This window comes from Pyrus communis, chromosome 10 (genome assembly GCF_041283825.1).
Source record: "Pyrus communis isolate YQ-2024b chromosome 10, ASM4128382v1, whole genome shotgun sequence".
Lineage (NCBI taxonomy): Eukaryota > Viridiplantae > Streptophyta > Magnoliopsida > Rosales > Rosaceae > Pyrus > Pyrus communis.
Window position 1 is genome coordinate 454,896 of NC_142574.1, and position 25,872 is coordinate 480,767.

The 25,872-nt window shown below is 37.2% G+C and overlaps 4 protein-coding genes across 5 annotated transcripts; 2 read left to right on the forward strand and 2 right to left on the reverse strand.

The window, feature by feature from the left end:
• Nucleotides 1-646: 646 nt before the first annotated feature.
• LOC137727753 (heavy metal-associated isoprenylated plant protein 8-like) lies at nucleotides 647-2,031 on the forward strand. The gene is made up of 4 exons (XM_068466571.2): nucleotides 647-924; nucleotides 1,033-1,211; nucleotides 1,346-1,439; nucleotides 1,694-2,031. Exons 1-4 carry the CDS (start codon nucleotides 834-836, stop codon nucleotides 1,987-1,989), a joined length of 660 nt encoding a protein of 219 aa, XP_068322672.2. The 5' UTR covers nucleotides 647-833; the 3' UTR covers nucleotides 1,990-2,031.
• A 771-nt stretch (nucleotides 2,032-2,802) lies between these two features.
• Nucleotides 2,803-6,099, reverse strand: LOC137727949 (uncharacterized). Its single transcript, XM_068466813.2, has 2 exons — nucleotides 4,628-6,099; nucleotides 2,803-3,123 (listed from the first exon to the last, which is right to left on the reverse strand). The coding sequence occupies exons 1-2, from the start codon at nucleotides 5,531-5,533 to the stop codon at nucleotides 2,992-2,994; spliced, it is 1,038 nt and encodes a 345-aa protein (XP_068322914.2). The 5' UTR covers nucleotides 5,534-6,099; the 3' UTR covers nucleotides 2,803-2,991.
• A 1,556-nt stretch (nucleotides 6,100-7,655) lies between these two features.
• Nucleotides 7,656-16,025, reverse strand: LOC137730253 (histidine--tRNA ligase, cytoplasmic). Its single transcript, XM_068469313.2, has 7 exons — nucleotides 14,593-16,025; nucleotides 12,947-13,126; nucleotides 11,936-12,193; nucleotides 10,591-10,725; nucleotides 9,525-9,806; nucleotides 9,169-9,309; nucleotides 7,656-8,131 (listed from the first exon to the last, which is right to left on the reverse strand). Exons 1-7 carry the CDS (start codon nucleotides 15,919-15,921, stop codon nucleotides 7,829-7,831), a joined length of 2,628 nt encoding a protein of 875 aa, XP_068325414.2. The 5' UTR covers nucleotides 15,922-16,025; the 3' UTR covers nucleotides 7,656-7,828.
• A 136-nt stretch (nucleotides 16,026-16,161) lies between these two features.
• LOC137730252 (bifunctional aspartokinase/homoserine dehydrogenase 1, chloroplastic) lies at nucleotides 16,162-24,311 on the forward strand. 2 transcript variants are annotated; one of them, XM_068469311.2, is made up of 18 exons: nucleotides 16,162-16,307; nucleotides 16,892-16,959; nucleotides 17,058-17,435; nucleotides 17,990-18,078; nucleotides 18,176-18,479; nucleotides 18,661-18,713; nucleotides 18,794-19,002; nucleotides 19,092-19,179; nucleotides 19,270-19,383; nucleotides 19,720-19,818; nucleotides 19,989-20,183; nucleotides 20,770-20,852; nucleotides 21,429-21,654; nucleotides 22,601-22,746; nucleotides 22,909-23,044; nucleotides 23,272-23,355; nucleotides 23,440-23,532; nucleotides 23,823-24,311. In XM_068469311.2, exons 1-18 carry the CDS (start codon nucleotides 16,162-16,164, stop codon nucleotides 24,066-24,068), a joined length of 2,757 nt encoding a protein of 918 aa, XP_068325412.2. In that variant the 3' UTR covers nucleotides 24,069-24,311. The 2 variants fall into 2 exon arrangements, with proteins under 2 accessions (XP_068325412.2, XP_068325413.2); XM_068469312.2 differs by having other exon boundaries at nucleotides 17,061-17,435.
• Nucleotides 24,312-25,872: the final 1,561 nt, after the last annotated feature.

Sequence of the window (25,872 nt, forward strand, 5' to 3'; positions counted from 1 at the left end):
GCAAGTAAATCCACGAAGCCGAAAATGTTGGATATCATTTTTGATAGGTGAAACCCGTGGGTACAGACAATCGTTATTGTCGACATTTGGTAGCCAATAAAGGAGCGCATATGCAGATTATCTTAAGTTCTTGGATGTATGATGTTTTGATGTATGTGTACAAAACAGTAGAACCAAATAAATTATCTGCTCTCTTTTCACATATGCAGATGCATTTGCTAAGGCTGCAGCAGTTGTGCCTAATAATTTGATGACCAGACTTTACGTTTTAAACGTCAGCTGAAATGTTCTACCACTCTGCACTGTCACGTGGGACATCGGATAAATGTTATAATTTTCTCCAGGTTGTATACCATTAATATATCATAACGGTATTGCTCCTAAAGAAATTAAGCAGAAGATTATTAACCGCATAAAAAAATATTATCATTTTTTCTTTGAAAAGAATATATTCATATTGGGCATTCAATGTCCTATTCTTATAACATAAAAAACCGAAATAGAAATGAATTGTAAGGCAGGAAAATATTTGGAAGCCAAATAAAGGTTCCAGGATAGAAATAGTAGATAATATTTTCGTTAATCCAATTGAACGATATTCCAAATATAAATAATCTATGTTTGGTAACTTGGTAAACCACTAGTCAAATAATCATTTATTTATATATCACTTCACCACTATCCTACTAACATAGAGAATTACTGATAATCCACAAGCGGCTTGTACGTGAGTTGGTTTAGATCATTTCTCTCCTGCATACGAAGTCCCGAGTTCCATTCCTCCTTTCCGGCATCGCTATCAAAAAGGAGATTTCTGACAACCTAACTTCAACATGGCAGAGAGCAAAGTAATTGTGTTGAAAGTATTAATGCATTGTGAAGGATGCCAAAGTGAGGTTTCCAAATGTTTGAAAAGTTTTGAAGGTAAAAATTCTTGCACAAATATCTCAGTTTTTTACTGTGCATCTTCCCCATACTACATATGATGAACTTGCAGAAATAATATTTGCAAATTTTCTCTTGGCTGGTTAGGCGTTGAGGAAGTTGTGGTTGATTACCCAAATCATAAAGTGACAGTAAAGGGGAAGAACGCCGACCCTCTAAAGGTTTTGGAGAGACTACAAAACAAGTTTAGTAGAAATGCTCAACTCATATCTCCAATACCAAAACCACAAAACCAAGAGCAAAAAGAGCCCAAAAAGAAAGAGGCGGTATCTTTTTTATTCGAGCGATATTCTAATTAATCTAATCTAAACTACAGAGAGGAGCATTCAGTTTTTTACATCGACATATTCATTTGCTCTTGTCAACCGTTATCTTACTTGTTTTGGTTTCGGAAATGTAGGCTCCGCCTGAGGTTAAAGTTGTGGTGCTCAAAACGTTGATGCATTGTGAAGGATGTGCAATTGATATCAAGAAATACTTGGAGAAAATGAAAGGTAAATCTCTATTGCGGAGGATGTGCAATTGCTAATTCGTGTTATGTATCATCAAAATTTGAAATCGTTCATTTAGCCGTTTAATCTAAATAGATAATTCTTCTCTACAACATGTTCTTAATTCGGGACAAGAATTTTCATTTCTCTTGTTGTATATAGAAAACAAGACCTTAGTAATGGACGAGAATGAAAAACATGGAGAAACGAGTTTAGGGATCAATTAACCTGCTCGGTTTTTTTGGGGCATATTTTAGGTGTTCTAAGTGTGGAAGCGAACATGGAAAGGTCGACGGTGAGAGTGAGGGGAATAGTTGAAGCAGCAAAGCTGGTAAAGTACTTAAAGAAGGAATTAGGGAAGCATGCGGAGATAGTGAAGCAAGAACAAGATGAGAAGAAAGAGCAAGGCAAAGACAGCGGTAGCAACAATTACAGAAGCCGAGGAGGAGGAGGAGAATGTGTATTCCAATATCCACCTCAATATTCAGCTCAACACATTTACCCTTGTCAAACATTTAGTGATGAAAATCCCTTTGCATGTTCCATAATGTAAAAAGCAATTTAAGATTGTAATTGTAGCTCTTTCCTCCTTCCATGGTGCACAAAATCTTTTCGGATGCTTTCAGTTTTTGGTTTGTCCATAGCAATAAATGTCACAACAATAATAAATGATTAAACGGTTTCGGTAAACATAAGATTCATTCGCACAGATGGCTCAAACGAGTGATTAATACCGTATTAACTTGCTAACAAGTTGACCCAAAACAAAAAACTTGAGAGAAGGATTGGTGTAATTCGTAGGAATTCTGGGTAGGCTGGGCTGTTATATCATATTAACGAGGTTCTAAAAGACGCTAGATGCTAGTCGGACGGCGGGCTGGGACCTAGCGCATAGGTGGCTAGGCGGATTTAAATAAATCTATTGTATTTTGTGTAAATAAATGTCTGTTTATACTTAAAATATATATAATGTGTGTGTTATTTAAGTGTTCAATAAATCTCTTACAATTTATTGAAAACAATAAAATGCAAAAGGAAAGTTATATATTTTTAATCTAAGTGAGTTACAACCTAGACAGGTGTTTAGGCGGGTCTGGACGAGCTAGATGGGTGCCTAGGCAGTCTAGGAAGGTACCTAGGTGGTCTAGGCGGGCACCTTAACAGATCTAGGTGCCCTTTCTTAATTTTCAAATGCCTAAACATTAATCGGAACGGTGGTCAACCGCCTAAAGGCTATGCGGTGCTAGGCGGGAATTTTTAGAACAGTGCATATTAACACATTTACATTCTGCATTTTCCAAGTTCCGGGCATGAAAAGCACGCCGAGAATTCAGATAAAACGATAAAGCATGCTACACAACAGGGAAACGAAGAGTAACGATCGATACCGACTGGAAATCTTTGTCTGCATTTTACAGATAATTCTTAACTTTATAGTAAATACATAACAGCCACAATCGTTTTGATACAAACCAAGGCAAAACAACGTAGTACTTTTAGCACGGTCATGGACAAAGTACTTTCTTTTTCTATACACTTCACAGGAAGAATTTTTCTATCTCAAACCCATTACAGGCCATGGATTTATTCCAGCTGCTGGCAGCGAAGGTCGCATTATAGGAACTCGCTTCACCACTGAAAATGCTTCATTGAGACGCACAGCACGGCTCATGAACTGAGACACCTTCTGTAAATATCGCTCAGTTAGATATCCCAGGTTGGCCACCTCAACATATATCTCAAAACATAAAAGCAAAGCTCACATTTGTAAGACCACGTGCATAAATGCCACCACAAAAGAATCATTTTTCTTACAACAACACCCGCTTGAGCTAGAGCTCATTGCCCAAGACAAAATAATTTGAAGAATAAGTAATCAAGATCAAAGATTCACAAATGTGCCCCTTGTTGCGAGAAAAAAAAAAAGGGTTTAGAATACCTCAAGTGTCCACGATGATTTATTCTATAGCAACTATCTTCGGATTCATGATCTCTTGAATATGTTGAAATAACCATTAAAAGGTAACCTTTCACCTTTATGCTAAATTGAAAGTATAAAATAAACTGAGAGACTTCATTACGGATCCATTTTGTTTCTAGTTGTGTTTCCATGCATAACTTTCTAACTGGCATATATTGCAAGCTTTCACAAGTTTTTTAAAAGCTATCAGTTCTCTCGGTCCATAAATTTTTAAAAAGTACTAGATTGACTGATCTCTGAGCCTAAAGTTTCTTTCCGCTTCCAAGGAGCGGCAAACAAAAAAAAATGCAGATACATGAGCATTAAGTTGCATTGAGGGAAAAAGTAGTAGATAGAGGCTGAAGCAAATAGGTGGAACTAAAACCAGTATAGTAGCATCAGCATAGGTCCTAGGATAGTCAACTTGCAGGGTATTAGTTTCTCTTCTTCGGATCTATGTTTTGTTATGAGGAAAGGATAAGAGAATTAGTTTTTCAATGACAGAGAGATCGGGGAATCACCTTTGTGTATAGTTCTCAGCTTCCAAAAATGTTTGCCATCAAAATGTTGTTTGTTTGTATAAGTTTGACTATTTCTTCACCTCAATTTAAACTTTGATATTTAACTTTTATAGTGATCAAATATCCACCGTCTCTCATCCAAAGAAACGAGAAAAAGGGTGATACCAGTAAGTTATAATCTATCAAATAATGGAGGAAGGTGAATAAAACGGGATTTTTACATTCCTTTGCACCAGAAAATGTCGAGAAAAAACAAAACAGAGTGCAAAAAGTACTCCCAAATGATTATTTATCTTTAAGAGAAGTAGTCAAGAATGGAAAGTAGAAAAGAAAGATATGAAATGGTAGCATTAAAATTTTGCTTACACAAGTCTCTAAATGACAAAAAACAATCAGAATGATTCCTATCGCACTTGGGTAGGTTCCTTTTAACGAGTCATTGTTTTGCTACAACAGGACCCAGGAATACAAAGAGTTTGATATAACTGGTTTCAAAAAAGCTTCGTATTTCAACTTTCAACTTTCCAAATAAATAACAAACACTGGTGCATAAAAACAGATGCAGAAAGATGGTTTAAAACTTTTGATTGACAGCCATAAAGTACAGACCACAGTGTAATCTCAATGCAGGCATACTTAACAAATTGCAATAACATGAATTGAAAAACCATGATCACTAAATTAACCAATAATAAATTGCAATAACTGACCTTATCATCCAGAGTAACCTTGAGCTGCAAGCTTTGGCTCTTTCGCTTCATCTTGTGCAATCTCCGCCCCAAGATCACTAAACCCATTACCGCTGCAGCCACAGACAAGGACCAAACAGGGCTTACCCTGAAAACACAATACTTCAAGACCTCAAATGGGACCTTCCACCACAGGATTGTCCTCTTCACTACCTCTTCACCGGATTTCGCCTCTGATTTCTCCTCTTCAACTGCACTACTTTGACTCTCAACCGATTGTCCTTCTTCTGGCTCATTATCCAAGTTAATTGCACATTCCAAGCCACTAAAACCTATCTCGCTTTCCATCGCAACCTTCTCATATTTCAAAGAAACCAGACTGTCGCCGCCTGAATCAGACCAGAACTTACCCAAATCCTTATCAAGACTTCCGTTTTCCCCAATTTCTTCAAAGCTCACTCGGCCCTGAGCATCCAACCCACTAACTTTCTCATCCACAGCTTCCATTTCTCCAGCCCTTCCACAACCCACATGGCCTTTCTCACTTTCCACAAAACCCAATTCTTTTTTACCCTCAAAATCATTACTTTTTCGGTCATCGGACCGATCACTTGCCGAATCGGACCAAAACCCACCCGATTCTTTTCCACCATATTGAGTCACGGAACCCGGGTCAATCCAACTGGGGTTGTCGGACTCAACCGAACCGTCTTCGCTGACATCAATCACCGCCTTACCATACCCCAACTTCCCATGATTATCCAGGGAGAAGTAATCAGGCCTGATCATACCTTCGGCGTGCACATCGATTCCCTCGAAGCTCCTAGGGCTATCAATCGAGTCGTCTGAGTTAACCAGGGTAGGGTCCGAGCTGTTTAGCACCTCCCAGTCCTGCAACTCACCAACTTCTCCTCGTCCTCCGTCCATGGCGGGAATTGATTGGCGGGTATTCGGAACCGGAGGAAATGATAGAAACTCAATAGAACAGTATCAAATTAACAAACCCTAACCCAAAATCTAAATAGAGTAAGCCATACCCTGACCGTGACCAAAGGGAAATGAGGTTTCTTTTCCTTGTTGGGGTGTTGGATTGGCAACGAAAAGCAAAGACAGAGTGTTTTTATTCGTAAACCACACACAAATACAGGTACCCTTTTATTCCCAATTCCCACAGATTACACCCTCCTCCTTATTTTGATATTTTGAGCAGAGCGATGATGATTGATGAGGACTAAGATTCACCCGTTGTTGAAGCTGGGCCACCTGTGGTGTTGAAGAATCGGGATAACACAAAAGATAAAAGCAAGAGGTCAAGTTCGTAAATTTCAATACTTTTTGGGAGCTTTGACTTGTGGGATCTTGCCACGTCATGGGTAAAGTGGGATGACGAGTGGTGGAACATTGGCCCTCTTTAGAATAAAATGACTTATACAGACACGGGTGTACTGTTGTAGTGCCGTTTCGTGTTACTCGTGTTATTGGAATAGAGAAATAAGTTTTTACAAAGCATTTCATTGATACTAAAACATTACGTGCGGTGTATCCGTGTTGTAAATTGTAGGGGAGAATTTTGAGATGTCCTTTTCTTGACGGAGTAGTTGGGGGAGGAATTGAAATTGGGGGATTGTTGGAGGAAAGGAAGGAGTCGGCTCCAAGACAACCCCACACCTCCGATTTTTCTTCGGTCCAACCACGGTACCTATTCATGGCTGTTGGATTTAAGTGGTTTTGGTACCTTGACGGCCTGTTGGGGTCTCTCTGAGACAGACCAATTAGGATTGGACGATCGTGTGCTTATTTTCTTGACGAATGTATCTGTGGTGGTCTGTCACTTGGAGTCTCGCATCACATCCCAAATAGATTCTTGTTCTTTTATTTTTTTCGGCGACAATTGAGAATAATAATCAACAATGGATGCGCCGACTTGTTAGATGGTGTGAGCGGTTGGGATTTGGATGGAAAATTGATTGGGAATTAAGAATTTGTAAGGCGAGAGTACATTATTATAAAGACTTTTGTGTTAGTTATATGAATATATATATATATATATATATATATGTATGTATGTATGTATATATATGTGTGTGTTGATTTTTCATACGTACTTTTGTATTATTAGAATAAAACACTATTATGACAATTTATTCATGCCATACAAGTTGATATCGGAAATTAAACCCAACTTCACTCATTTGACCCACTTTTTCTCCAGTTCAAATACCACAGGTTTTGATTTTGCTGGTTTATTCATTGACAGTAGGGTTCTAAAGCAACAGAGAGTGTCACAATTCCAAGAGAGACGCCAAAACCTTGAACCTGCTTTCTACCTACTGTTTCTCTAAGGTTGTGGTAATGTCCACCACCAGCAAATTTACTGCAGAAATTAAGCAATCATAATAGATGCTTCAGCAATTGCTGCCCTCTTGTCTTAAGTTTATACAAGATTCCTAAATGAATCATACAAACGTACCAAATTGTCTAAAACACTAGTGCCCTTCTCTTACACTTAACAAACGTACCAATTGCATGTCTCATTTGTGTCTCTTTATTAGTTTTTTGACATGTGTCTCTTTACTTAAAAGAGACACAAATGAGACATGTAATTGAGTATAGTAGACCCTTGGCCCGAGTAGCAAACTTCGATGGATCGGAAAAGTCTCTCTCTCCGGCCAACATAGGCCACCATCCACGATGCACCACTCTCCACAACAAAATCTCAAGTGATTGAGGGACAAAGCAATTTGTTTTTCTTCACCAACATTATTTTCCCTACTTTTCTACGCTGAAATTTGTTGCTAATAATTACAAGTCTCCTTTCTTTCTGACCTTGGATCTGCATTGTACGCAAATCTAACACAAGTGAAATTCAAGGGATACTCTCCCGCACATTTATTAATCTCAACGGTTCACACACGAAGAAAATATTGTCAAAGGTGAGAAAAGCTCAACAACGCATCACTCAATTTGTTTGGGGGCAAACGGGGAGGTAAGCGTAAAACTCCGTCAAATTTGCTGTCAAAGTTTTCGAATTGAAATTTTGAATGCACAATTTCTTGAGGAAACGGTGATTTTGTATTATCAAGTTCAATCAGCAACATAGCGTCTTTAACAAAATACAGTTTCTAAAGCATACCCACACACGGTGTACCAAAACACAACAAAAAGATGGATAAAAACTTAGGGTAATCTGGTTTGACATCTTTGGCGCCTTCAAACAATAAATTATGATGAACCCAGCCGTTTTTGAACTTCTTCCACAATTCTATCCCTAGAAATTGTGATTTCCTCGGCAGCCTCCATGTCTTTCAATCTCAGAGTCTTATCATTCCGCTCCCGTTCACCCTCAATTATCATCCAAGGGATCCTAGACTCCTTTGCTCGATCAAAGTGTTTCGTCACTCTTTTATTCACCAAGAATTCTGCTTTCACTTTTTCACCCCACAACTCGCTTGATAGCTCTGCTGCTCGTCCTAAATCATCCCCCAATATACTCACTAGGACTTCAGTCTTCGTTGCTCGTGTTCTCTGTATAACAATAATAGCAATAAGATACAAAACAGATCAATGCCTCATACAAGGCTGCAAAACTAAACTACAAGGCAAGGTATAATGCCATGTGGCTCTCCAAGTTATTAACGAAAATATCAATTGACATTATACCCCTAAAATCTGGCATGTAGCCAGCCAAAAAGTCATATACTTAGACGGACAAATATATATAACAAGAAGCCTTAGAATCACACAAGACTTCTTCCCCAAAAAAAGTCCTTTAGTGTTCTAGATATATTGTGACATTGGAAGCAACCAATCCAGAGTGTAGGAGGACACAATCAATATCGCAAGTCACAGAAACACAACATAGATACCTGGTAACATATGACAGATACATACCTATTTGCTCTTTTTTTTTTTTTTTTTAAACACCCAACCCATCTACCAATGGCAATTCCTTGCTCTAAACTAAAACAGGATTCAAAGAAAAACACTAGGGATGCTGAACAAATGGAAAGATGGCTCTAGAATAACTAGATCTGGCACCAAAATAACGAGTTTTAGTTTCCTTGAAGCACCAATGTGAGAATACTGATTTTCCACTTTATTTCCTTTTAACCTTTGGGTTTATTTCAGCTTCGGTTTCTTTCTAGAAAAGGTAAAAAAGAAAGAGAGTTGAAGTTGTGGGTTAGTATAGGAAATGGATAAATTATTCTCGAGTAAGCAGTCATCTGTGCACATCACATGATTAATTCAGTTAAATTCATCGATAGAAGTTTGGATTTGGATCAACCAACCAAAATTCAGGAACCAAAATGACATTATATAAAGTTTAGGGACTAAACTAAGATATGGACCAGCGCTAGGAAGGCATAGTGCAACTTAACCAAAGAAATGTATAACCTACTGAATTTATAGTTCATAAAATTTTGTTCTATTAATTACCCACTTGGGGGAATAGGATTTGAAGTGCTGTCACTACCAATCAGATTATAACCCAACAATAACATTCACCCAGAACACAAGTATACTATTAATCGACAAATGCACAGAAACATGTGAATTGTCACCTGATTTTGGTCTTTGTTAAGCTGCTCCATTATATTAAATACTCGTTCAATTCCAAGGCTGACACCAACAGCTGGAACCGGCTTTGTACCAAACATCCCTATAAGGTTGTCATAGCGTCCACCAGCAGCAATTGAACCAACCTGATAACAAGATAATATAGGTTGAAACACATAAGTCAAGGTGAGGAAGAAAAGGGAATACGCCATTTATTATTACTTGCACAGTTCATCTGAATTGAAATTTTGGAAAAATGTCACTGAAAGATTATACAAGGCAAATGAGACGTGTTATGCAAACAGCAATAACACACAAATGAATGCAAAAGAATTTCACTACAGCATTTACATAATTTTACCTGGGCACCCCCCTTAAAAACAGCTTCAAATATTACTCCAGTATAATAATCGAGACCCCTTGCAAGACTTAAGTCAAAAGCCACTTTTCCTATGCACTTTGATTTTTCCAAAGCATTGAATAATATCCCCAGGTCATTCAATGCATCTACCGATGAACTGTTTTCTAAGAACTTGCTGCCTTCCTGTTTAAGCTTACTTAAAAGTTCCAGAGGATGTCCACGCTCTTTTACAAAAGCACCAATTTTGTCTGCTGTCTCAACACTTAAGCCCTTCTCTTCCACCTAAAAAAATTCAAAGATGCCAAATATAAAATTATATTCGGGTAAGAGAAAATAAGTCAATAATATGAAAAATGACATGAACCAAGACAAACAATAAAGGATAGAAATGAAAATGTATACCCGACAATTACAGAGAAAAGCATGAAATACGGTTTATTCATAATTCGGGCAGACAAATGTTTTGCCATCCAGTTATTTGGAACTCAAAACCTACTTTTTAAAATCAATACCATTCAGTGTTTTGAGAGTGAAAAATTAATTATCAATCAAACTTTTGGGTTGGTAGTTACAGGACCAAAAGCTTAACCTCATGGTGGAGACTTCAGCCATCCATCAGGCAATAATACAAATACAGATACTAACCAGGAAAACTTCCCAACTAGACAGCCATTCCTTGTCAAGAAGCAGACACATTAGAACTATTATCATATTTCATTCACAACAAAGTCTTCCTCCTACTTGGTTTCAGCTAGCATTTCGTAAAATCAATCTTATGTAATAATCATTGTTCTGTTAAGTTATAAATGAGGAACATCCTCCTTTTATATATGGGATTACTACCAACTACTAGGGTCAGCTTGCTAAGTACTTCATAAGACAATATTATGCAGTAATTAATGTTCTGTTAAGTTTTTCATACTGAATTACAAATAAAAGCAAAGAGACTGGGATGAAATGTAACTCAAGCGAACACATGCAGAGCATAGAAACAAACAAGCCCAAGATACAGCAATGTAACTCAAGCATACACATGGGAAATCAGTTGCAATTTTTGAGTCTTTACCATTTCATTTTTTATCTGCTCAAAAGACTGCTTGTCTAACTTGTCAATACTTGAACAAATAGTTCTGAATTTTTCAGGAGGCACTCCACAGATTTCCAACATTCCATCCAGCAACTTTCGGTGATTCAATTTAATCTGTATAATAAACAGTGACAAACAAATGTAAACTCAAGTTGAGCCTGAAAAAATTAGGCATGCCAAAATAATTGCTCACATTATGATGCAGATGCTACTAAACAAAATAACGTCCATTTTGTTTAAAGATTCAAAATGTTATGCACTTATAGAATAATAATGCATGTAAGGAATCAACATCCATATTCCACAATTTTAGAGTTTAAGCCAGAAAAATAAGGCATAACAAAATAATTGCTCATATTATGACACAGATGCTACTAAACAAATAAACATCCATTTTGTTGAAGAATTCAAAATGTTATGCAGTTACAGAATAATCATACATGTAAGAAATCAACATACATATTCCACAATTTTATTAACCAAAAAAAAAAAAAAAAAAGGAAAAAGAAGAAGAAAATATTGTAGTTGAGCTCCTGCCAACTAATTTAAGCGCAGCATGTAAGATCAGTATAAACACAAATTTTACTGCAATGGACCAAGTTAGGATATCCTTGATTTTTAAAAATCATAAAAGCAAATAACTATAACTCCATTACGTCTCAGACATGATTTTACGTAAAAATCATACAGCTCAAGGATATACACATATGGAAGTGATCTACAATTAGGATGTAAAATGCAAGCAAACATGCAGTCAAAATTGATAGACTCTAAGACATTATATAATGTTTTATCAATTAATCTATATCATATTTACATCTGTTAGAAGAAAAAAAAAAACACTTTACTATGAAACCATACAGCGGAATGAGCGGATGTGATCCTGGAATAATTTTACTTTTCTACTGAGCAAAATGAATTCCAAAACAACCAATTGGAAGTCTGAATAATTGCAGTGTAGGAAGCACTTCATGGAGAGTCTACATTACATTTAGGTACATGTTACATATGCTTCTTTTACAAGTTGACGACTCAAAGACCAAGTCAAAATCCATCTCTCCATAATTGCTCTACAACAAGATTGAAGGGTTTATTAAAGAATAGAATGAGTCTTGTTTCTGTATTCATACTAACATGAATCATTACAGTGAGACGGACACTTTGCTTTTTACTTTTTCTATTGTTACCGTATTGATTGCATTTATGAAGTTTATTCCTCACCATGAACCAATATGCTTCACCCTCAAAAGAATTTCCAGTCATTTCCAATTTAACAAAAATTTGTACGCAACGACATAAACAGAGGGTAAAAATGAAAAGTTACCTCATAATCTCCAATGTTCAGCTCATCAAGAAGTTCTGTCAAAATCTTAATAACTTCGAAATCTGGCCCCATTTTTTCAAATTGGCCAGCAATATCAAAGTCGCACTGGTAAAATTCACGATATCGTCCTTTGGACGGATTGTCTCTTCTGTAGACCTTTGCTATTTGGTATCTTTTGTAAGATGTGATACCATTCATAGCTACATATCTAGCAAATGGAACAGTTAGATCATATCGTAGTGATAAAAGCTCTCCTCCCTGAGGAAAAGATAAACACAAACCCCATTAGACATAAGTGATTATTTCAGTTTTATTGTCAAACTATAACAACATTGTAACATAGCTGCTAGAAACCTAAAAGAAGTAGTTATAAGGAAGAAACAGAAGAATATCAAGGCCCTTGTCAAATGATAATAGGCAATTCCCCGATTGATACATGAAACCATACCCGTCACAAAAATACAACAATACCCGTGAAAGTTTAAAAAGGATAAAATTACGAGCAAGATGCAACCAACACAAGGTCATACAAGGTTATCCCTATAGCCAATTCCTTAGGAAAACCACAAAAGAAAATCTAAGGAGTAGCTCCCTAGCTCATGCACATAAACCTAAAAGGCCTTTTGACGTAATATTTCATAGCCAAATTAAGAAACACTTCATGAAACTTAAAGAAAAATATATTTACAATGGTTAATTATATCAGCACAAAACTAGGTCAAAGCCTTGGACTCGACAGTCCAAATGCCTATCTGGAATGCTGTTCTTGGTTAGAATACTTCACGATTTTTCGAAATACTAAAGGATCACCCAAGAAATTCCGAGTACAAAAAGTGATCTTCGGCTAAAATAGAGCGAGTACTAAGAATCAAACTGAGTTAAGCTTTTATTCCCACCCCCTCTTCACACTGCATTTGTACGAGTCATGACAAGAAAAAACATAGAAATTAACTATGAAACATAAAAGCAAAACTCCACTTAAATTGACAACAGTTTAAATGGAGAAAGTACCTGGTCAGCAAGATCATAAATCAATTTCGAATCTTCCCCATATTTCCCCATCAGGGTTTCTCTCAATTCAAAAACTGGAGTGTCAAGGGCTGTGGCACCATGCCTCTGAAAGACCCCTACAATTATTGAGAATGCTTTCTCTCTTACTGCCATTTGTTCTTTTGAGAAGTCACGAGTACCCTAGGATTTGCAATAATATATACAAGGTCAGAATGCTAGTAAGTCCACTCATCACAACCCCAAAAACAAAATCTCATAAAATCAGTTGAAAAAAAAGAACATAATCTGCAAAGGCAACTGCAACAGCATCCTGAGTATGGTTTCTTGAAGATGCATATTCACACAATTGTAAAAAGCTTTCAATTCTTTGCAAATGATCACGGATGACGGATTACAGATTCAAACTTCTGTTTGTATCGAACTACAACGGTGCAATATCTTCTAAGAAAACTCACTTCTTTTCAAGGACAACACAAAGTAAGAGGTAGATAGTAATAACCACACATGGGTATCCTGACAAACACAAACACAGTTTCCCAAATAAAAAGGTAAAACAAAACGATAAGAAAAGAATGAAATTAATTTTCTACTACAAATCAATGAAATAATGTGGATTAGAGAAAATACTCCGGGACAGATATGATATGTCATTAATGATCCACTGTTATCAAATATTGACATATCCCATAACAGCATAAGATATATGTGTACATCAATTACACAGATAGATAGGGACTAGTTATATATCCCTCTTGGGTTTTCAATTATTAAAATATGATGGACTAGTTAGATAGGATAATTGATTCTAGATTTCTCTACAAAAAAGTCAGATGTATCAAGTAAGAGAGCTAAGGAGCAGGATAAATGTACAGGTTATGGGTAATGTATAAATCAAATAGATGAGCGTAGACTGGTGTAAAAAATATTTAGCCCTGAGTTACTGATTGAAAACTTGATTCTCCATCAACATGTATTGAAATGCTACAGAACTGAATTGTTAACAACATTATTTCATAGATTTCTTAGTTTATTAACCATCCAACATACATTCTGCAAACACTAGTTCAGGGATCAAGTAAACTTACGAGCCACAAACTAGTAAAAGGTGAACAAACTGCATTAATTGTAACTTAAGTAAGTATTATAATAATTTCAGTCCAGCCTACTCTGCTTCCTTCCCAACTAAGCACGTGTTTCCATTCTAAACTAAAGTGTGGTAAGCCAAATTCTTTTAAGAGAGATACTAATATGGACCATCTGGAAATAAAAGAAACACGGAAAAAAAAAATTCTTGATAGGTTTCAAAAAACAAGATCCTATACTAATTTCAAAACCAATAACTAGCCACATATATAAAATTCAAAGTTGTAAAGGGTTAAAAATGATTGCTAACTTTTAAAAGTTTATGTTGATGTAAAAACTCGCTCTAAGAGTGCTTTTAAAGATGATTACTTAAACAACTTCACAATTAGGGGGTACAAGTAACGATCAACTTAGCAGAACTTTTGTCAAACTTTCAATTTCATCTTTTTTCATTATCCACAGCCACCAATCAAGTAACACATGAAAATCAATCCGTTAATCATCTTGAATCATATCTGATCAACTATACTTTAGATTAAATGTCATGAGTACTGGAATCTTACCTTTGCAATCTTTGGGAGTCTTCTACTCTCATTGCTTTCCACTATCTCCTTCACTTTGCTCAAAAAACAATCAAATTCCGGGTTCTTGAGGTCAAAAAACAATAAAAACTCGTCCGCCCAATTTACCAACAACCCCAAACTATCAACAGCATTTCCTCCCTTGCCCTGCAACCTATCTTTAATCAACTGTACTACAACACCAGTCCCTTTACCCAAAACCACCTTCTTCTTCTTCTTCTCACTCCTCTTGTCCACTTTCACATCCCCTCCTCCATTCACTTCACTACCTTCACTCTTGTTCAACTCAGCTCCCTCAAGCGCCACAAATGCCATTAATGCCTCCCAAGTCACAATCTTCCACACAATTCCCATCAACACATTCACTTCGCAAGCAAACTTATCATAATTCTCTTCCGCCTCAGAACTCAATTGGGAAACCAAGTTGTACCCACTTCTCAAGCTTTCGCTACTTGGGCATTTCTTCTCAAACAATGCGACCAAACTTGACCTTAAATCCTCACTCCCCACCTCATCCACAATCATCTTCACACGGGACAAACTACGGTCACCCAAGTGATAAAGCGCCAAAGCCACTGACAACAAAGCGGTCCCCACTGTCCAGGGACTACCTACCTCCCCGCCAGAATTCAGCACCGTTCGAGTCGTGGAGTGCACAGATTTCACTTGCTCTCTCAATTTCGCGTGAATTTGGGGGATTCCCAACACCGTTCCAATTTGAAGCTTACCCACTAACTTAGACCCATTGAGCAAGACTTTCAAATCACTGGCCACCGCAATCACCTCTTTCGAGGCATACCCATCCCCTGAATCCATCGAATTAAATGCCGTTATGTCGGCCTTCAAAGCCTCGCAAGAAATCGCCGCCACTGCATCGGAAAAAGTAGACAAAGTGGCGGACTGGTGGTCCAGAAGCGCACATATCGCGCACACAGCAGAGGATAACTTGGGTTCCTCCAACGCAAGAGCCTCCTCTTCTGTCAAATCGAGCGATCCGAGCTCCAATCCTGGGGAACTGAGGGTTCTGGCGATTCGAACAGGAAGATCACTACGAATGTTGGGGGAACCGGCAAGAGAGAGGAGCTTGCTGAGAAGGACGACGAGGGAGGCTCTGGATTCTACAACGGTTGGGAGGGAGGGGAGGAAAGAGAAGAGGTTGTGGGCGTTGAGAGGCGACGAGGAGGAGGCGAACCGATTGAGCACCGACGAGTCGATGCGAGGCTTAGCGAGGCCTTCGGCTATGGCGTAGACGGATGAGGACGACAGAGACGAGCCCCTACCTCCTACTGTTATCACTGGCAGCTTCGCCATTGTCGGAGCTCAGAGAGAAAGAGACGGCGAGAGGAGAGGTTTAGCCGGTTTCCGAAGTAGGGTTTTTCAGCAGCCACATCATGTCATCAAGTAGCCACATCATATTATCATGTGGCCACGTCATGTCATCACGTGGTTTAAAGGTTGGTCTCCTGGCATTAACCATCATTTATCGCGAAGCCGCCAACGCACTAAAAACCCACCCAAAATCTCTCTTCTTTTTTCGTGGAGGCAGCAGCCATGGCGTCCCTCTTCTCGGCGATCTCCAGTAATCCCGGCCACACACTCTCCCCCAACGCAATGGCCCACGACGCCAAGCCCAGGAAGCTCTGCTACTCTCATTGCCCCACATTTCTTCTCCCTCCTCACCGCTCTCCCATTTGCAGGTAGTCAATTTTTTTTCTTTTCTGGATTCCATTTTCTGTTTGTTTCCCGAGAAAATGGAAGAGCTTTGTGTATACCGAGAAGCGAAAGCACAGCGGAAAATGGAAATGTTTTCCAAGGGATGTTGGGACCTTTTTTGTTCCTTTGTCTAATTGTTGTTTGGTGCTGGTACCTTTAGTTAATTCATTGTTAGTTCAGTTTTTGTTTTATTTTAATTGCGAGCACGCCCGAAAGAGATAGTATCGCATTGCTTCAATCTGGATGAATTTTCTATTTGCTTGATGTCACCGTCGTTTCCAAGTAGTTGTTTTTTTCTTTGAACATTCTTGCTTTCTATATTGACTAGTATTGAATTTGATTACATATCACAACTAACATGACCAAAGTAGGTACTTTCAACCTTCAAGATAGATGTTCAATTTTCTATCACAGTTTTGCATTTTACTTTGAGAAATTTACTTTTTATTGTGCAGTTAAACAGTCCTTTTTTTATCATCCTCCTTTTTCACTTCTAAAATTAGTGATACAACTTTTGATTATCTTAAGTTATTTATTAATTTACGAGGAGGTTTGCTGCCTTTTGCAGAAGGGGTTTTGTTTCGGGGCTGGAAAGGAAAAGGACACTGAAAACCCGTATCTTTGCATCAGTCACTGGTTCATTTCCCATACTTTTCTATAACTCTTCATATATTTCTCTAAGGGTCTTGTATGTTTAACTTTTCATCTAACTCTAGTTTCCTTTCCTTTATTAGTAGATACTCCAGTAAATGCATCCCCTGAAAAAGTTCAGTTTCCAAAAGGTGACAGCTGGTCTGTTCATAAATTTGGCGGTACTTGTGTGGGGAGTTCAGAAAGAATTAAGAATGTTGCAAAAATAATTCTTAGTGATGATTCAGAGAGGAAGTTTGTAGTTGTCTCTGCAATGTCCAAGGTAACAGATATGATGTATGATCTTATCTACAAGGCTCAGTCACGAGATGAGGCCTACATATCTGCATTAGATGTGGTTTTAGAAAAGCACAAATGTACAGCTCTTGATCTACTTGATGGGGATGATCTTAGTAGTTTCTTAGCACAATTGTATCACGACATCAGTAACCTGAAAGCGATGCTTCGTGCTATATACATTGGTACTACACTTCTCTCTCTCTCTCTCTCTCTCTCTCTCTCTCTCTCTCTTTATTCATTTATTATTTTCCACCAAACATCAGGACATTAGTGGCTCTCTATCTATATAAACTCTAATGGATTTTCACAAAAAGTAAATTTGTTGTGTAATTTCAACAGTTCCTATCAGAATTTAAACAGTTCATGTTTAGTATTGTATTGTGTTTGTGTTTATATTACAAACAATATGAGCCACTGTTTTCCTTCATAGAAAGACTAATTCTTTTATATGAATTCTCAGTAGTGTGGAATGGAGTTAATGACTTCTGTAATTCTTCCAATTTTGCTTCCTGATTAATTACAATACATTAGCCGAATGGATGAAATTAAATAGAAGGGTTAGTGCCCTAACATCAGCAATTTCTGTAATTGTGAATTTGTTATTTTTCCTAGTCTTAGCTGTTGTGCCACTTAATTTGGATTTACTGGTTAATTTTCTTAGTGTCCACTCTTCTAAGTTTGGATAAACTTTGAGGTCGGAGCTTATCGGGTTGACTATTTTCCTTACTTATGGCAGCTGGTCATGCGACAGAATCATTCACAGAATTTGTTGTAGGACATGGAGAGTTATGGTCTGCGCAGATGCTGTCATGTGTTATTAGAAAGGTATATTGGTGGCCTGTCAGTTTTCAAGGGCATTTGCTGAATGTCACTTTTCCTAGTTTTCTAATATATTAATATTTTTTTATATTTCCTTCTGCAGAATGGGGTAGATTGCAATTGGATGGATACAAGGGAAGTCCTTATTGTGAATCCTACAAGTTCTAATCAAGTTGATCCTGATTTCAAGGCATCTGAAGACAGACTTGAGAAATGGTATTCCAAAAATCCATCAAAAACAATCATAGCTACCGGCTTTATTGCTAGCACACCTCAAAATATTCCTACTACTTTGAAGAGAGATGGAAGTGACTTCTCTGCAGCTATCATGGGTGCTCTATTCAAGGCTCGTCAAGTCACAATTTGGACAGATGTTGATGGAGTCTATAGTGCAGATCCCAGAAAGGGTTCGTATTGCCTTTGTATTTGGTAAACAGTATAAAATATCATAACTTTTAATAGCTATACATATAAATACAGGTGCACATTTTTTTGGGAGAATAATTGGTTGATGCCATTTTGAGAAAGTTAAAAATGTTACTGAGTTACTGTGGGATTTAACTAATGATAAGAAATCTCCATCTGCAGTCAGTGAGGCAGTGATTCTGAAGACTTTGTCTTATCAAGAAGCCTGGGAAATGGTGAACCACACTACTCACCATCAAAGTTTCTGAGATTGGTGCGTTTACAATTATGACATTTAATATACATGTATGTGCAGTCTTATTTTGGGGCAAATGTTCTGCATCCACGCACTATCATCCCAGTGATGCGATATGACATTCCAATTATAATAAGGAACATTTTCAACCTTGCTGCACCTGGAACAAAAATTTGTCGCTCTACTGGGGATGAAACTGCCCAGGGTTTGGAGTCGTTTGTCAAAGGGTTTGCCACAATAGACAACTTGGCTCTTGTCAATGTGGAAGGGTGAGCTTTGCATTACAGTGATTGTTGATGGATTTGAATTAATATTTACTTTCCCCCATTTTTGTAAGATTCTCCTTTGTTTATCACAGAACTGGAATGGCTGGTGTTCCTGGTACAGCCAGTGCTATCTTTAGTGCTGTAAAAGATGTTGGGGCTAATGTTATTATGATATCTCAGGTTACTTCATCCTCTGAATCCATCATGTTCATGGCATGCTGATAGAGTAACACATCTATGATGCTTAATGTTAGTGATGATTCACTGTAGGCTAGTAGTGAGCACTCCGTGTGCTTTGCTGTCCCTGAGAAGGAAGTGAATGCTGTTTCTGAGTTACTGCAGTCTAGATTTCGTGAGGCTTTGAATGCTGGGCGTCTTTCTCAGGTGCTTACTCTTTATTTGACTAATTTTCTTGGCCAGGTTGCTTGATACTTGCCTTAAGCAGATCAAGGACAATGTACTGACATTTACAATTAGTTTATTGTTTATTTACTAATGAAAAACCTATTGGACCCACATTTTGTGGATAAGTTAAAAAATTACAGCGTACAAGAAGAGTTGAAAATGGTGACATGAATTTTAATGTCAAAGCCTGTTGGTTTTATATTCAGATTTGTTTGTTTCCTTGTGAATACTGAAATTGCACTCTATTTCATTTTTATTATTGAATGGATCTTTGGTTCATTTTTATACCAATTTCTGGCACCTCCTCCCTCTCAGGTTCAAGTCATTCCAAACTGTAGTATTTTGGCAACAGTTGGCCAAAAAATGGCCAGTACTCCTGGAGTTAGTGCAACTCTTTTCAATGCACTGGCAAAGGTTAGGGATTTATTATATTCTATTAATTTTAGCAACAAGTTGGACTATTATATTGGATTTTAACAATTCATGGTTTGTATACTGGTTTACAATGTGGGCTATTGTAGTCTTTGATTCTCATAATCCATTATTACATTATGAAGGGATGTAAATTGTTTTATTAAATGCAGGCAAACATTAATGTGCGTGCCATTGCTCAAGGTTGTTCTGAGTACAATATTACTGTAGTTGTAAAGCGGGAGGATTGTATTAGGGCTCTGAGAGCTGTCCATTCAAGATTCTATCATTCAAGGACCACAATAGCAATGGGCATCATCGGACCTGGTCTGATTGGTGCCACATTGCTAGATCAATTAAGGGATCAGGTACATTATTTCTCCTTTTCTTTTGTTATTATCTGGGTTTTGTACAATATAGCACATGTAATCTGTCAATGAAAATTCTTCATGGCACTTAGAAACTGAAAACTTAGAAGAGAGATTGTATCGTTCTGTGTGCTTTGTTGGTGGCCTTTTTCAGTTTTTGCATATTAGTACCCATCCTAGTCGGATTTAGTTTAGAGAGCAGCAAGATTTTGAATTGTACTGAATCCATTCATGTCCTGTTTATGAGGTGAGATGGGGGTTGCTTGTGCACAGAAAATACAGCCAAATGAATAGTAAAAAATATTCTGAGTGCATGCATGTTGTTCATTTACAGCCACATACAAGTTAAAATAGTTTCATGGCCCAACCAATTGAGTTATTCTCCCTAAATTTATCATCTTTGTCATAAGTTTATAGTTGCCTCCTCTCTCTCCTTCCCACACTCGCACACACTTTGCTCTGATTTTACTATCAAAGTTATATATTGCTTCTCTTACTAACCAAACTTTGATGAACACCAGGTGTTTTGAATTTCTTTCATATGGTTGGGCAAATCATTAAAATTGAAATTTTCAAATCTTTGCAGACAACTACCCTCAAGGAAGAGTTTAACATTGATTTGCGTGTTATGGGAATCACTGGCTCACGGACAATGCTTTTGAGTGAGGCGTAAGTTAAAAAGCTTTCAATGGAATATCATTTAATCAAATGCTTTGCATAATCTGAAGTAGACCTTCTAATGGTGGTGGTCAAATTCATACATGTCTTTAATGAAATGTTTTTGAATTGATAATTGACCAACATGCTTCTTTTTAAGTAGTGGAAATTGCCTCGTTCTACAGTCCAATTACTATATATGCAGAACTTCAAAAGTTAGTTCTCCTTGTTATTCTTTTTGAATTTCAACCTTTTCCGTTGTAATTTTTTCTATGTTTACAACAACAACAACAACAAAGCGTTATCCAACTAAGTGGGGTCGGCTGTATGAATCCTAGAATGCCACTACGCTCGGTTTTGCACCCAGCCTTTCGTTAGCTACAAATACTCCATGTCTTTTCTTAAAGTCTATGTCCAACTCTTCCTAGGTCTTGCTCTACCCTTTTTCCCATGAGCCTCTATCTCATAAGGTCATCCATGTCTTTGTATAGGTTGGCAGTAATTAGTTAAATACATTTACTCCTCAAATCATTCACTCTATAGTTTCACTTCCAGGAACCCTAATCTTTTTATTTTTCGTTGTTGTAGGGGTGTTGACTTATCTAGATGGAGAGAACTCCAAAAAGAGAAAGGAGTAGTAGCAGATATGGAAAAGTTTGTGCAGCATGTACATGGGAATCATTTTATTCCGAATACTGTTTTGGTTGACTGCACAGCTGACTCTAGTATTGCAAGCCATTACTATGACTGGTTGCGGAAAGGAATTCATGTAGTCACTCCCAACAAAAAGGCAAACTCAGGGCCACTTGATCAAGTAGTCTCTCTTTTTATACTGCAAATTTCTTTCGAGTGTTTTTTCTTTGGTGATATCTAATTGCAAATTCTTGTTTCAGTAGTATGAATAATTCCAATTAACTGAGAAAGAACAAGAACATCAACCATTTTTTTATTAGTTCAACTACCCAAGTGCGTTTATGTGGTTTTCATTAATATTTTGCATCCAAAACCCATGAAAGTGGGATATCTCTTTTTTTACACAGTTATCAAGCCATGATTATGCGCATTTATGGTCTCCACCAAATCTGTTTTTCAAGTTTCATATTTCCAGTTCTTTATCAATTTATTATTTTCATTTTTGAGATGTGAACGATGAGTTTTGGTTCCTAACACTTGGGTTTTACATTTCGAGGAGAGACTTCAGTAATACCTTGTTGTCTGAACAAAATGGTGATAACATCAGCTATTTACATGTGTAATTATTCTAATAATCGTGCTTAGATCTCCAGAAATGTTTATGCAAATGCTAAGTGATACAATGTTAATATAAATTTGACTTCCTTCTTTACTATGAAAGATCCCAATATTTGTCTTTCGAATTTAGGGTGGGGTGTATTGGGATGTTGAGGGATTTTAATGGATTTATAGTCTGGTAGTGTGTGTAGTGTTGACTATAGTAGGAATTAAACTCAGCTCGGTTGCTAAATTTGTTTTTTTAAGGATTTTATTTTGAGTTCACACTTGGACCTTCATATCCATTTCATATTTTTAGCATACTATTTTGTTTGATCTGCTTGACTTGAATCCATCTGCAGCATTACCATATACTGACTTGCAGGAAAAAAGAAGCTATTATTTCTGTTTAATTTTGTGTTACTCTAATTTAGTTTCTGTTTGAGAAGAATGCATTAATAGTGTTCATATCTTGTGTATTCTGTTTTTGGTGTTTCACTAATAATGACATTGCTTTGGTTCATGTCCAGTATTTGAAATTACGAGCTCTTCAACGGCAATCATATACACATTACTTCTATGAAGCTACTGTTGGAGCTGGTCTGCCAATTATTAATACATTACAAGGTCTCCTGGAAACTGGAGACAAAATATTGCGCATTGAAGGCATCTTCAGGTATGTAAAATCCCAGTGCAAATTAAAAATATTACCAGAGTAGTTCCTCACTTTTTAAATGGAGTAGTTCCTTTTTTCACGCTTGTAAAATCCCAATGTCTGTAAATGCACACCTCTTATGACTTTTAACACAAGTCTTGCTTCTACCCTTTGATGTTGCAGTGGTACTTTGAGTTATATCTACAACAATTTCACTGGAGGACGCACTTTTAGTGAGGTGGTGGCTGAAGCAAAGCAGGCAGGTTATACTGAGCCGGATCCAAGGGATGATCTTTCTGGAACAGATGTTTGTAGAAAGGTACTATGTGCTAATTTTTTGTCTGCTTAGGCTTACATGTTTTGGTTATTTAATCAGTTTTGAGTTCTTCAATTTTGAATGAGACCCTATAGTTTGTGTTATTAACAAGAGATCAAAGGCATCTTTGTGCTGCTTTTACCCCAAGGCCAAAATCCAATCAGATATCTTGTGATTTTTCGTTGTACTGTCTGAGATTTGCTGCCTAAGCAACACCATAAAAAATGCAGGTCATAATTCTTGCAAGGGAATCTGGTCTTAAGCTGGAACTCTCTGACATCCCTGTTGAAAGCCTTGTGCCGGAACCCTTGAAGGTAAACCGTAAAATCATATTCTAATATATGTTACCAAGTGTAAAAGTTTACCATTGATGTGGAATTTTCGTGATCTGTTTTCAGGATAGTGCATCAGCCGAGGAATTCATGCAAAAACTTCCTCAATTCGATCAAGAGATGAGTAAGAAAAGACAGATTGCTGAGGATGCAGGAGGAGTAAGTACCTCTAATGTGCATTTATTCTCTTATTCCTGTTTTATCACAATCTTAATCTAGCCATTGTTTTCCTCTGATGCCACATTAATTTTTGACATGCACTATGGATTTTTATTGGCCATACTAGTTAGAAAATGTGGATTTTTTTTTATCCTCCGAGTTCTCTGGGCAGGGATATGTAACTGTATATAATATAGTAGATGACGAGTGTTCCCCCTTACCCTTGGTTTTTTGTTTTTGATTTGTTTATATGATTCTCATCTTCCCTCCTGACTTTTTGATGTTTAAAGGTCTTGAGATACGTTGGAGTGGTTGACATGGTCAATCAGAAAGGGGAAGTGAAGCTGCAGAAGTACAAGAATGATCATCCTTTCGCTCAACTATCCGGGGCAGATAATATAATTGCGTTCACAACAACTAGATACAAAGATCAGCCCCTAATAGTTCGTGGGCCTGGTGCTGGTGCTGAAGTCACTGCTGGCGGTGTCTTCAGTGACCTGTTGCGGCTTGCTTCATACCTTGGTGCCCCGTCATAGGTGGGAAGCCTGTTGCCGCAAGATTGAAATATTGTGCAACACGGCCTGAGTAGCGTAGCTTTTTAAGATGAGGATCTTTTGTGGCTCCTGATAAGTGTAGCTTTTTTAGATGAGGTTCTAACATAAAACAACGTGTTATTTGTCTCCTGATACCGTCTCATGTCCCTTTCTATGACGAAACTAAAACGAAAAGGAATAAGAAGCAAGGTTTTTAATGTATGACCTTGAAAGTGTTAACATGAATTATTTGTGCATTTCACTTTTGGCCCTACAGCCATTCAAGAAATTAATATTTTAATGAACAATGTCAGACCATTTTTCTTATCATCTCCAACTGAGGGGCCAAAGGGTCATAGGCCAAACATAGCCTTGTCACAAAAAATCATACGGAGGGGGCCAAAGGGTTATAGGGTCAAACATAATTTATTATTTTAATTGAATGAATATGGTTACTTATTTTCAATTACCTTAATAATTTTACGTTATGGATTGTCAATAATTTTTCGAGATGGAATCTCAATAATTGTACGTCTCAATTTCGAGTGACACGTGTCGATATGTGAGTAATTTTTATGTTGTTAAATGTTTATTATTTATGTTATATAATTTTTATGTTGTTTAACGTTACTTAACGTTATTTAATATTGTTTAATGTTGTTTCATGTTACTTAATGTTATTTAATGTTGTTTAATGGCTTAGGAAGCTATAGGAAAAAAAAATAGAATTTTTAAATTTTTTCTAAAAAAATTTGTATTAAAAAAAAACTGTAAAAAAAAAAATTCAAATATAATGGCTTGTTGACATTAGCTAGTCGTTGGTTTAAAAATTTTGGCCCAGCCCGAGGCCGGTTGGCTGGCTGGCTAGCTAAGTTGGGCCAACTAGTTGGCCCTTTTCTCCTTTTTTTGGCCCGGTGGGGCCCACGAGCCATTTGGCCTAGCCCTCGGTTGGAGATGGTTTTCGTGTCATTTTGGGCTATTTTCAGCCCTCTGGGTGGATTGTTTAATGTTACTTAATCTCTATTAATTAATAAAACCCTCTTTGTCAACCAAAAGAGGGTGAAAGAACAAATTAGTTTTCTATCACACAAAAAAAATGATGGGCAATAATATAATTTCACAGATCCAAATTTTACCTTTTTTTTTTATTGAAACCTCACCTACATGTGATGTTAAAATACCTCCAATATTAAAAATAAAATAAAAAACCTCCCACTCCCCCACATTCTCTCTCTCTCTCTCTCTCCTTCTCATTTTCTAAAAAAATGTGTTCATACATACAAAGTGTGTAGGCAAATGCTAGTGTTATTTAATATTGTTTAATTTTGTTTAATGTTACTTAATGTTATTTAATGTTAAATGAATTAGGAAGTTATAGGGAAAAAAAATAGAATTTTTAAATTTTTTCTAAAAAAAATTATTAAAAAAAAAAGAATTGTAAAAAAAAAATTTCAAATATAACGGCTTGTTGACGTCAGCTAGCCGTTGGTTTCAAATATTTGGCCTGGCTCGAGGTTGGCTAGCTGGCTGGGTTGGGCCAGCCGGTTGACCCTTTTCTCCTTTTTTGGCCTGGTGCGGCCCACGAGCCATTTGGCCTAGCCCTCGGTTGAAGACAGTTTGCGTGTCATTTTGAGCTATTTTCGGCCCACTGGCCAGATTGGTTGGAGATGGCCTTAGCTGCTTCCTCACTTTCCCTTATTCTCTGCAAATACAATTATCCTAGCTAGGCTACTCTCCTTATTACCGATTGATTTTATAGTGAAACCTCAACTTTCTTTAGTGCTTTCTATTTCAGCAAAGCTTTGTA

Excerpts from the sequence above, each read along its gene's own strand:
- LOC137730253 (XM_068469313.2), bottom strand. The coding sequence starts at position 15,921 with ATGGCGAAGCTGCCAGTGATAACAGTAGGAGGTAGGGGCTCGTCTCTG. Across the intron at positions 10,726-11,935 it reads TGAACATTGGAGATTATGAG|ATTAAATTGAATCACCGAAA; the intron begins GTAACTTTTCAT and ends TTTATTATACAG. Across the intron at positions 9,310-9,524 it reads TTTTTAAGGGGGGTGCCCAG|GTTGGTTCAATTGCTGCTGG; the intron begins GTAAAATTATGT and ends TCTTGTTATCAG.
- LOC137727753 (XM_068466571.2), top strand. The coding sequence starts at position 834 with ATGGCAGAGAGCAAAGTAATTGTGTTGAAAGTATTAATGCATTGTGAA. Across the intron at positions 925-1,032 it reads ATGTTTGAAAAGTTTTGAAG|GCGTTGAGGAAGTTGTGGTT; the intron begins GTAAAAATTCTT and ends TTGGCTGGTTAG. Across the intron at positions 1,440-1,693 it reads ATACTTGGAGAAAATGAAAG|GTGTTCTAAGTGTGGAAGCG; the intron begins GTAAATCTCTAT and ends GGCATATTTTAG.
- LOC137727949 (XM_068466813.2), bottom strand. The coding sequence starts at position 5,533 with ATGGACGGAGGACGAGGAGAAGTTGGTGAGTTGCAGGACTGGGAGGTG. Across the intron at positions 3,124-4,627 it reads AGGTTACTCTGGATGATAAG|AAGGTGTCTCAGTTCATGAG; the intron begins GTCAGTTATTGC and ends CGATATTTACAG.
- LOC137730252 (XM_068469311.2), top strand. The coding sequence starts at position 16,162 with ATGGCGTCCCTCTTCTCGGCGATCTCCAGTAATCCCGGCCACACACTC. Across the intron at positions 19,003-19,091 it reads GCTCTTGTCAATGTGGAAGG|AACTGGAATGGCTGGTGTTC; the intron begins GTGAGCTTTGCA and ends TGTTTATCACAG. Across the intron at positions 19,384-19,719 it reads ATGCTGGGCGTCTTTCTCAG|GTTCAAGTCATTCCAAACTG; the intron begins GTGCTTACTCTT and ends CCTCCCTCTCAG.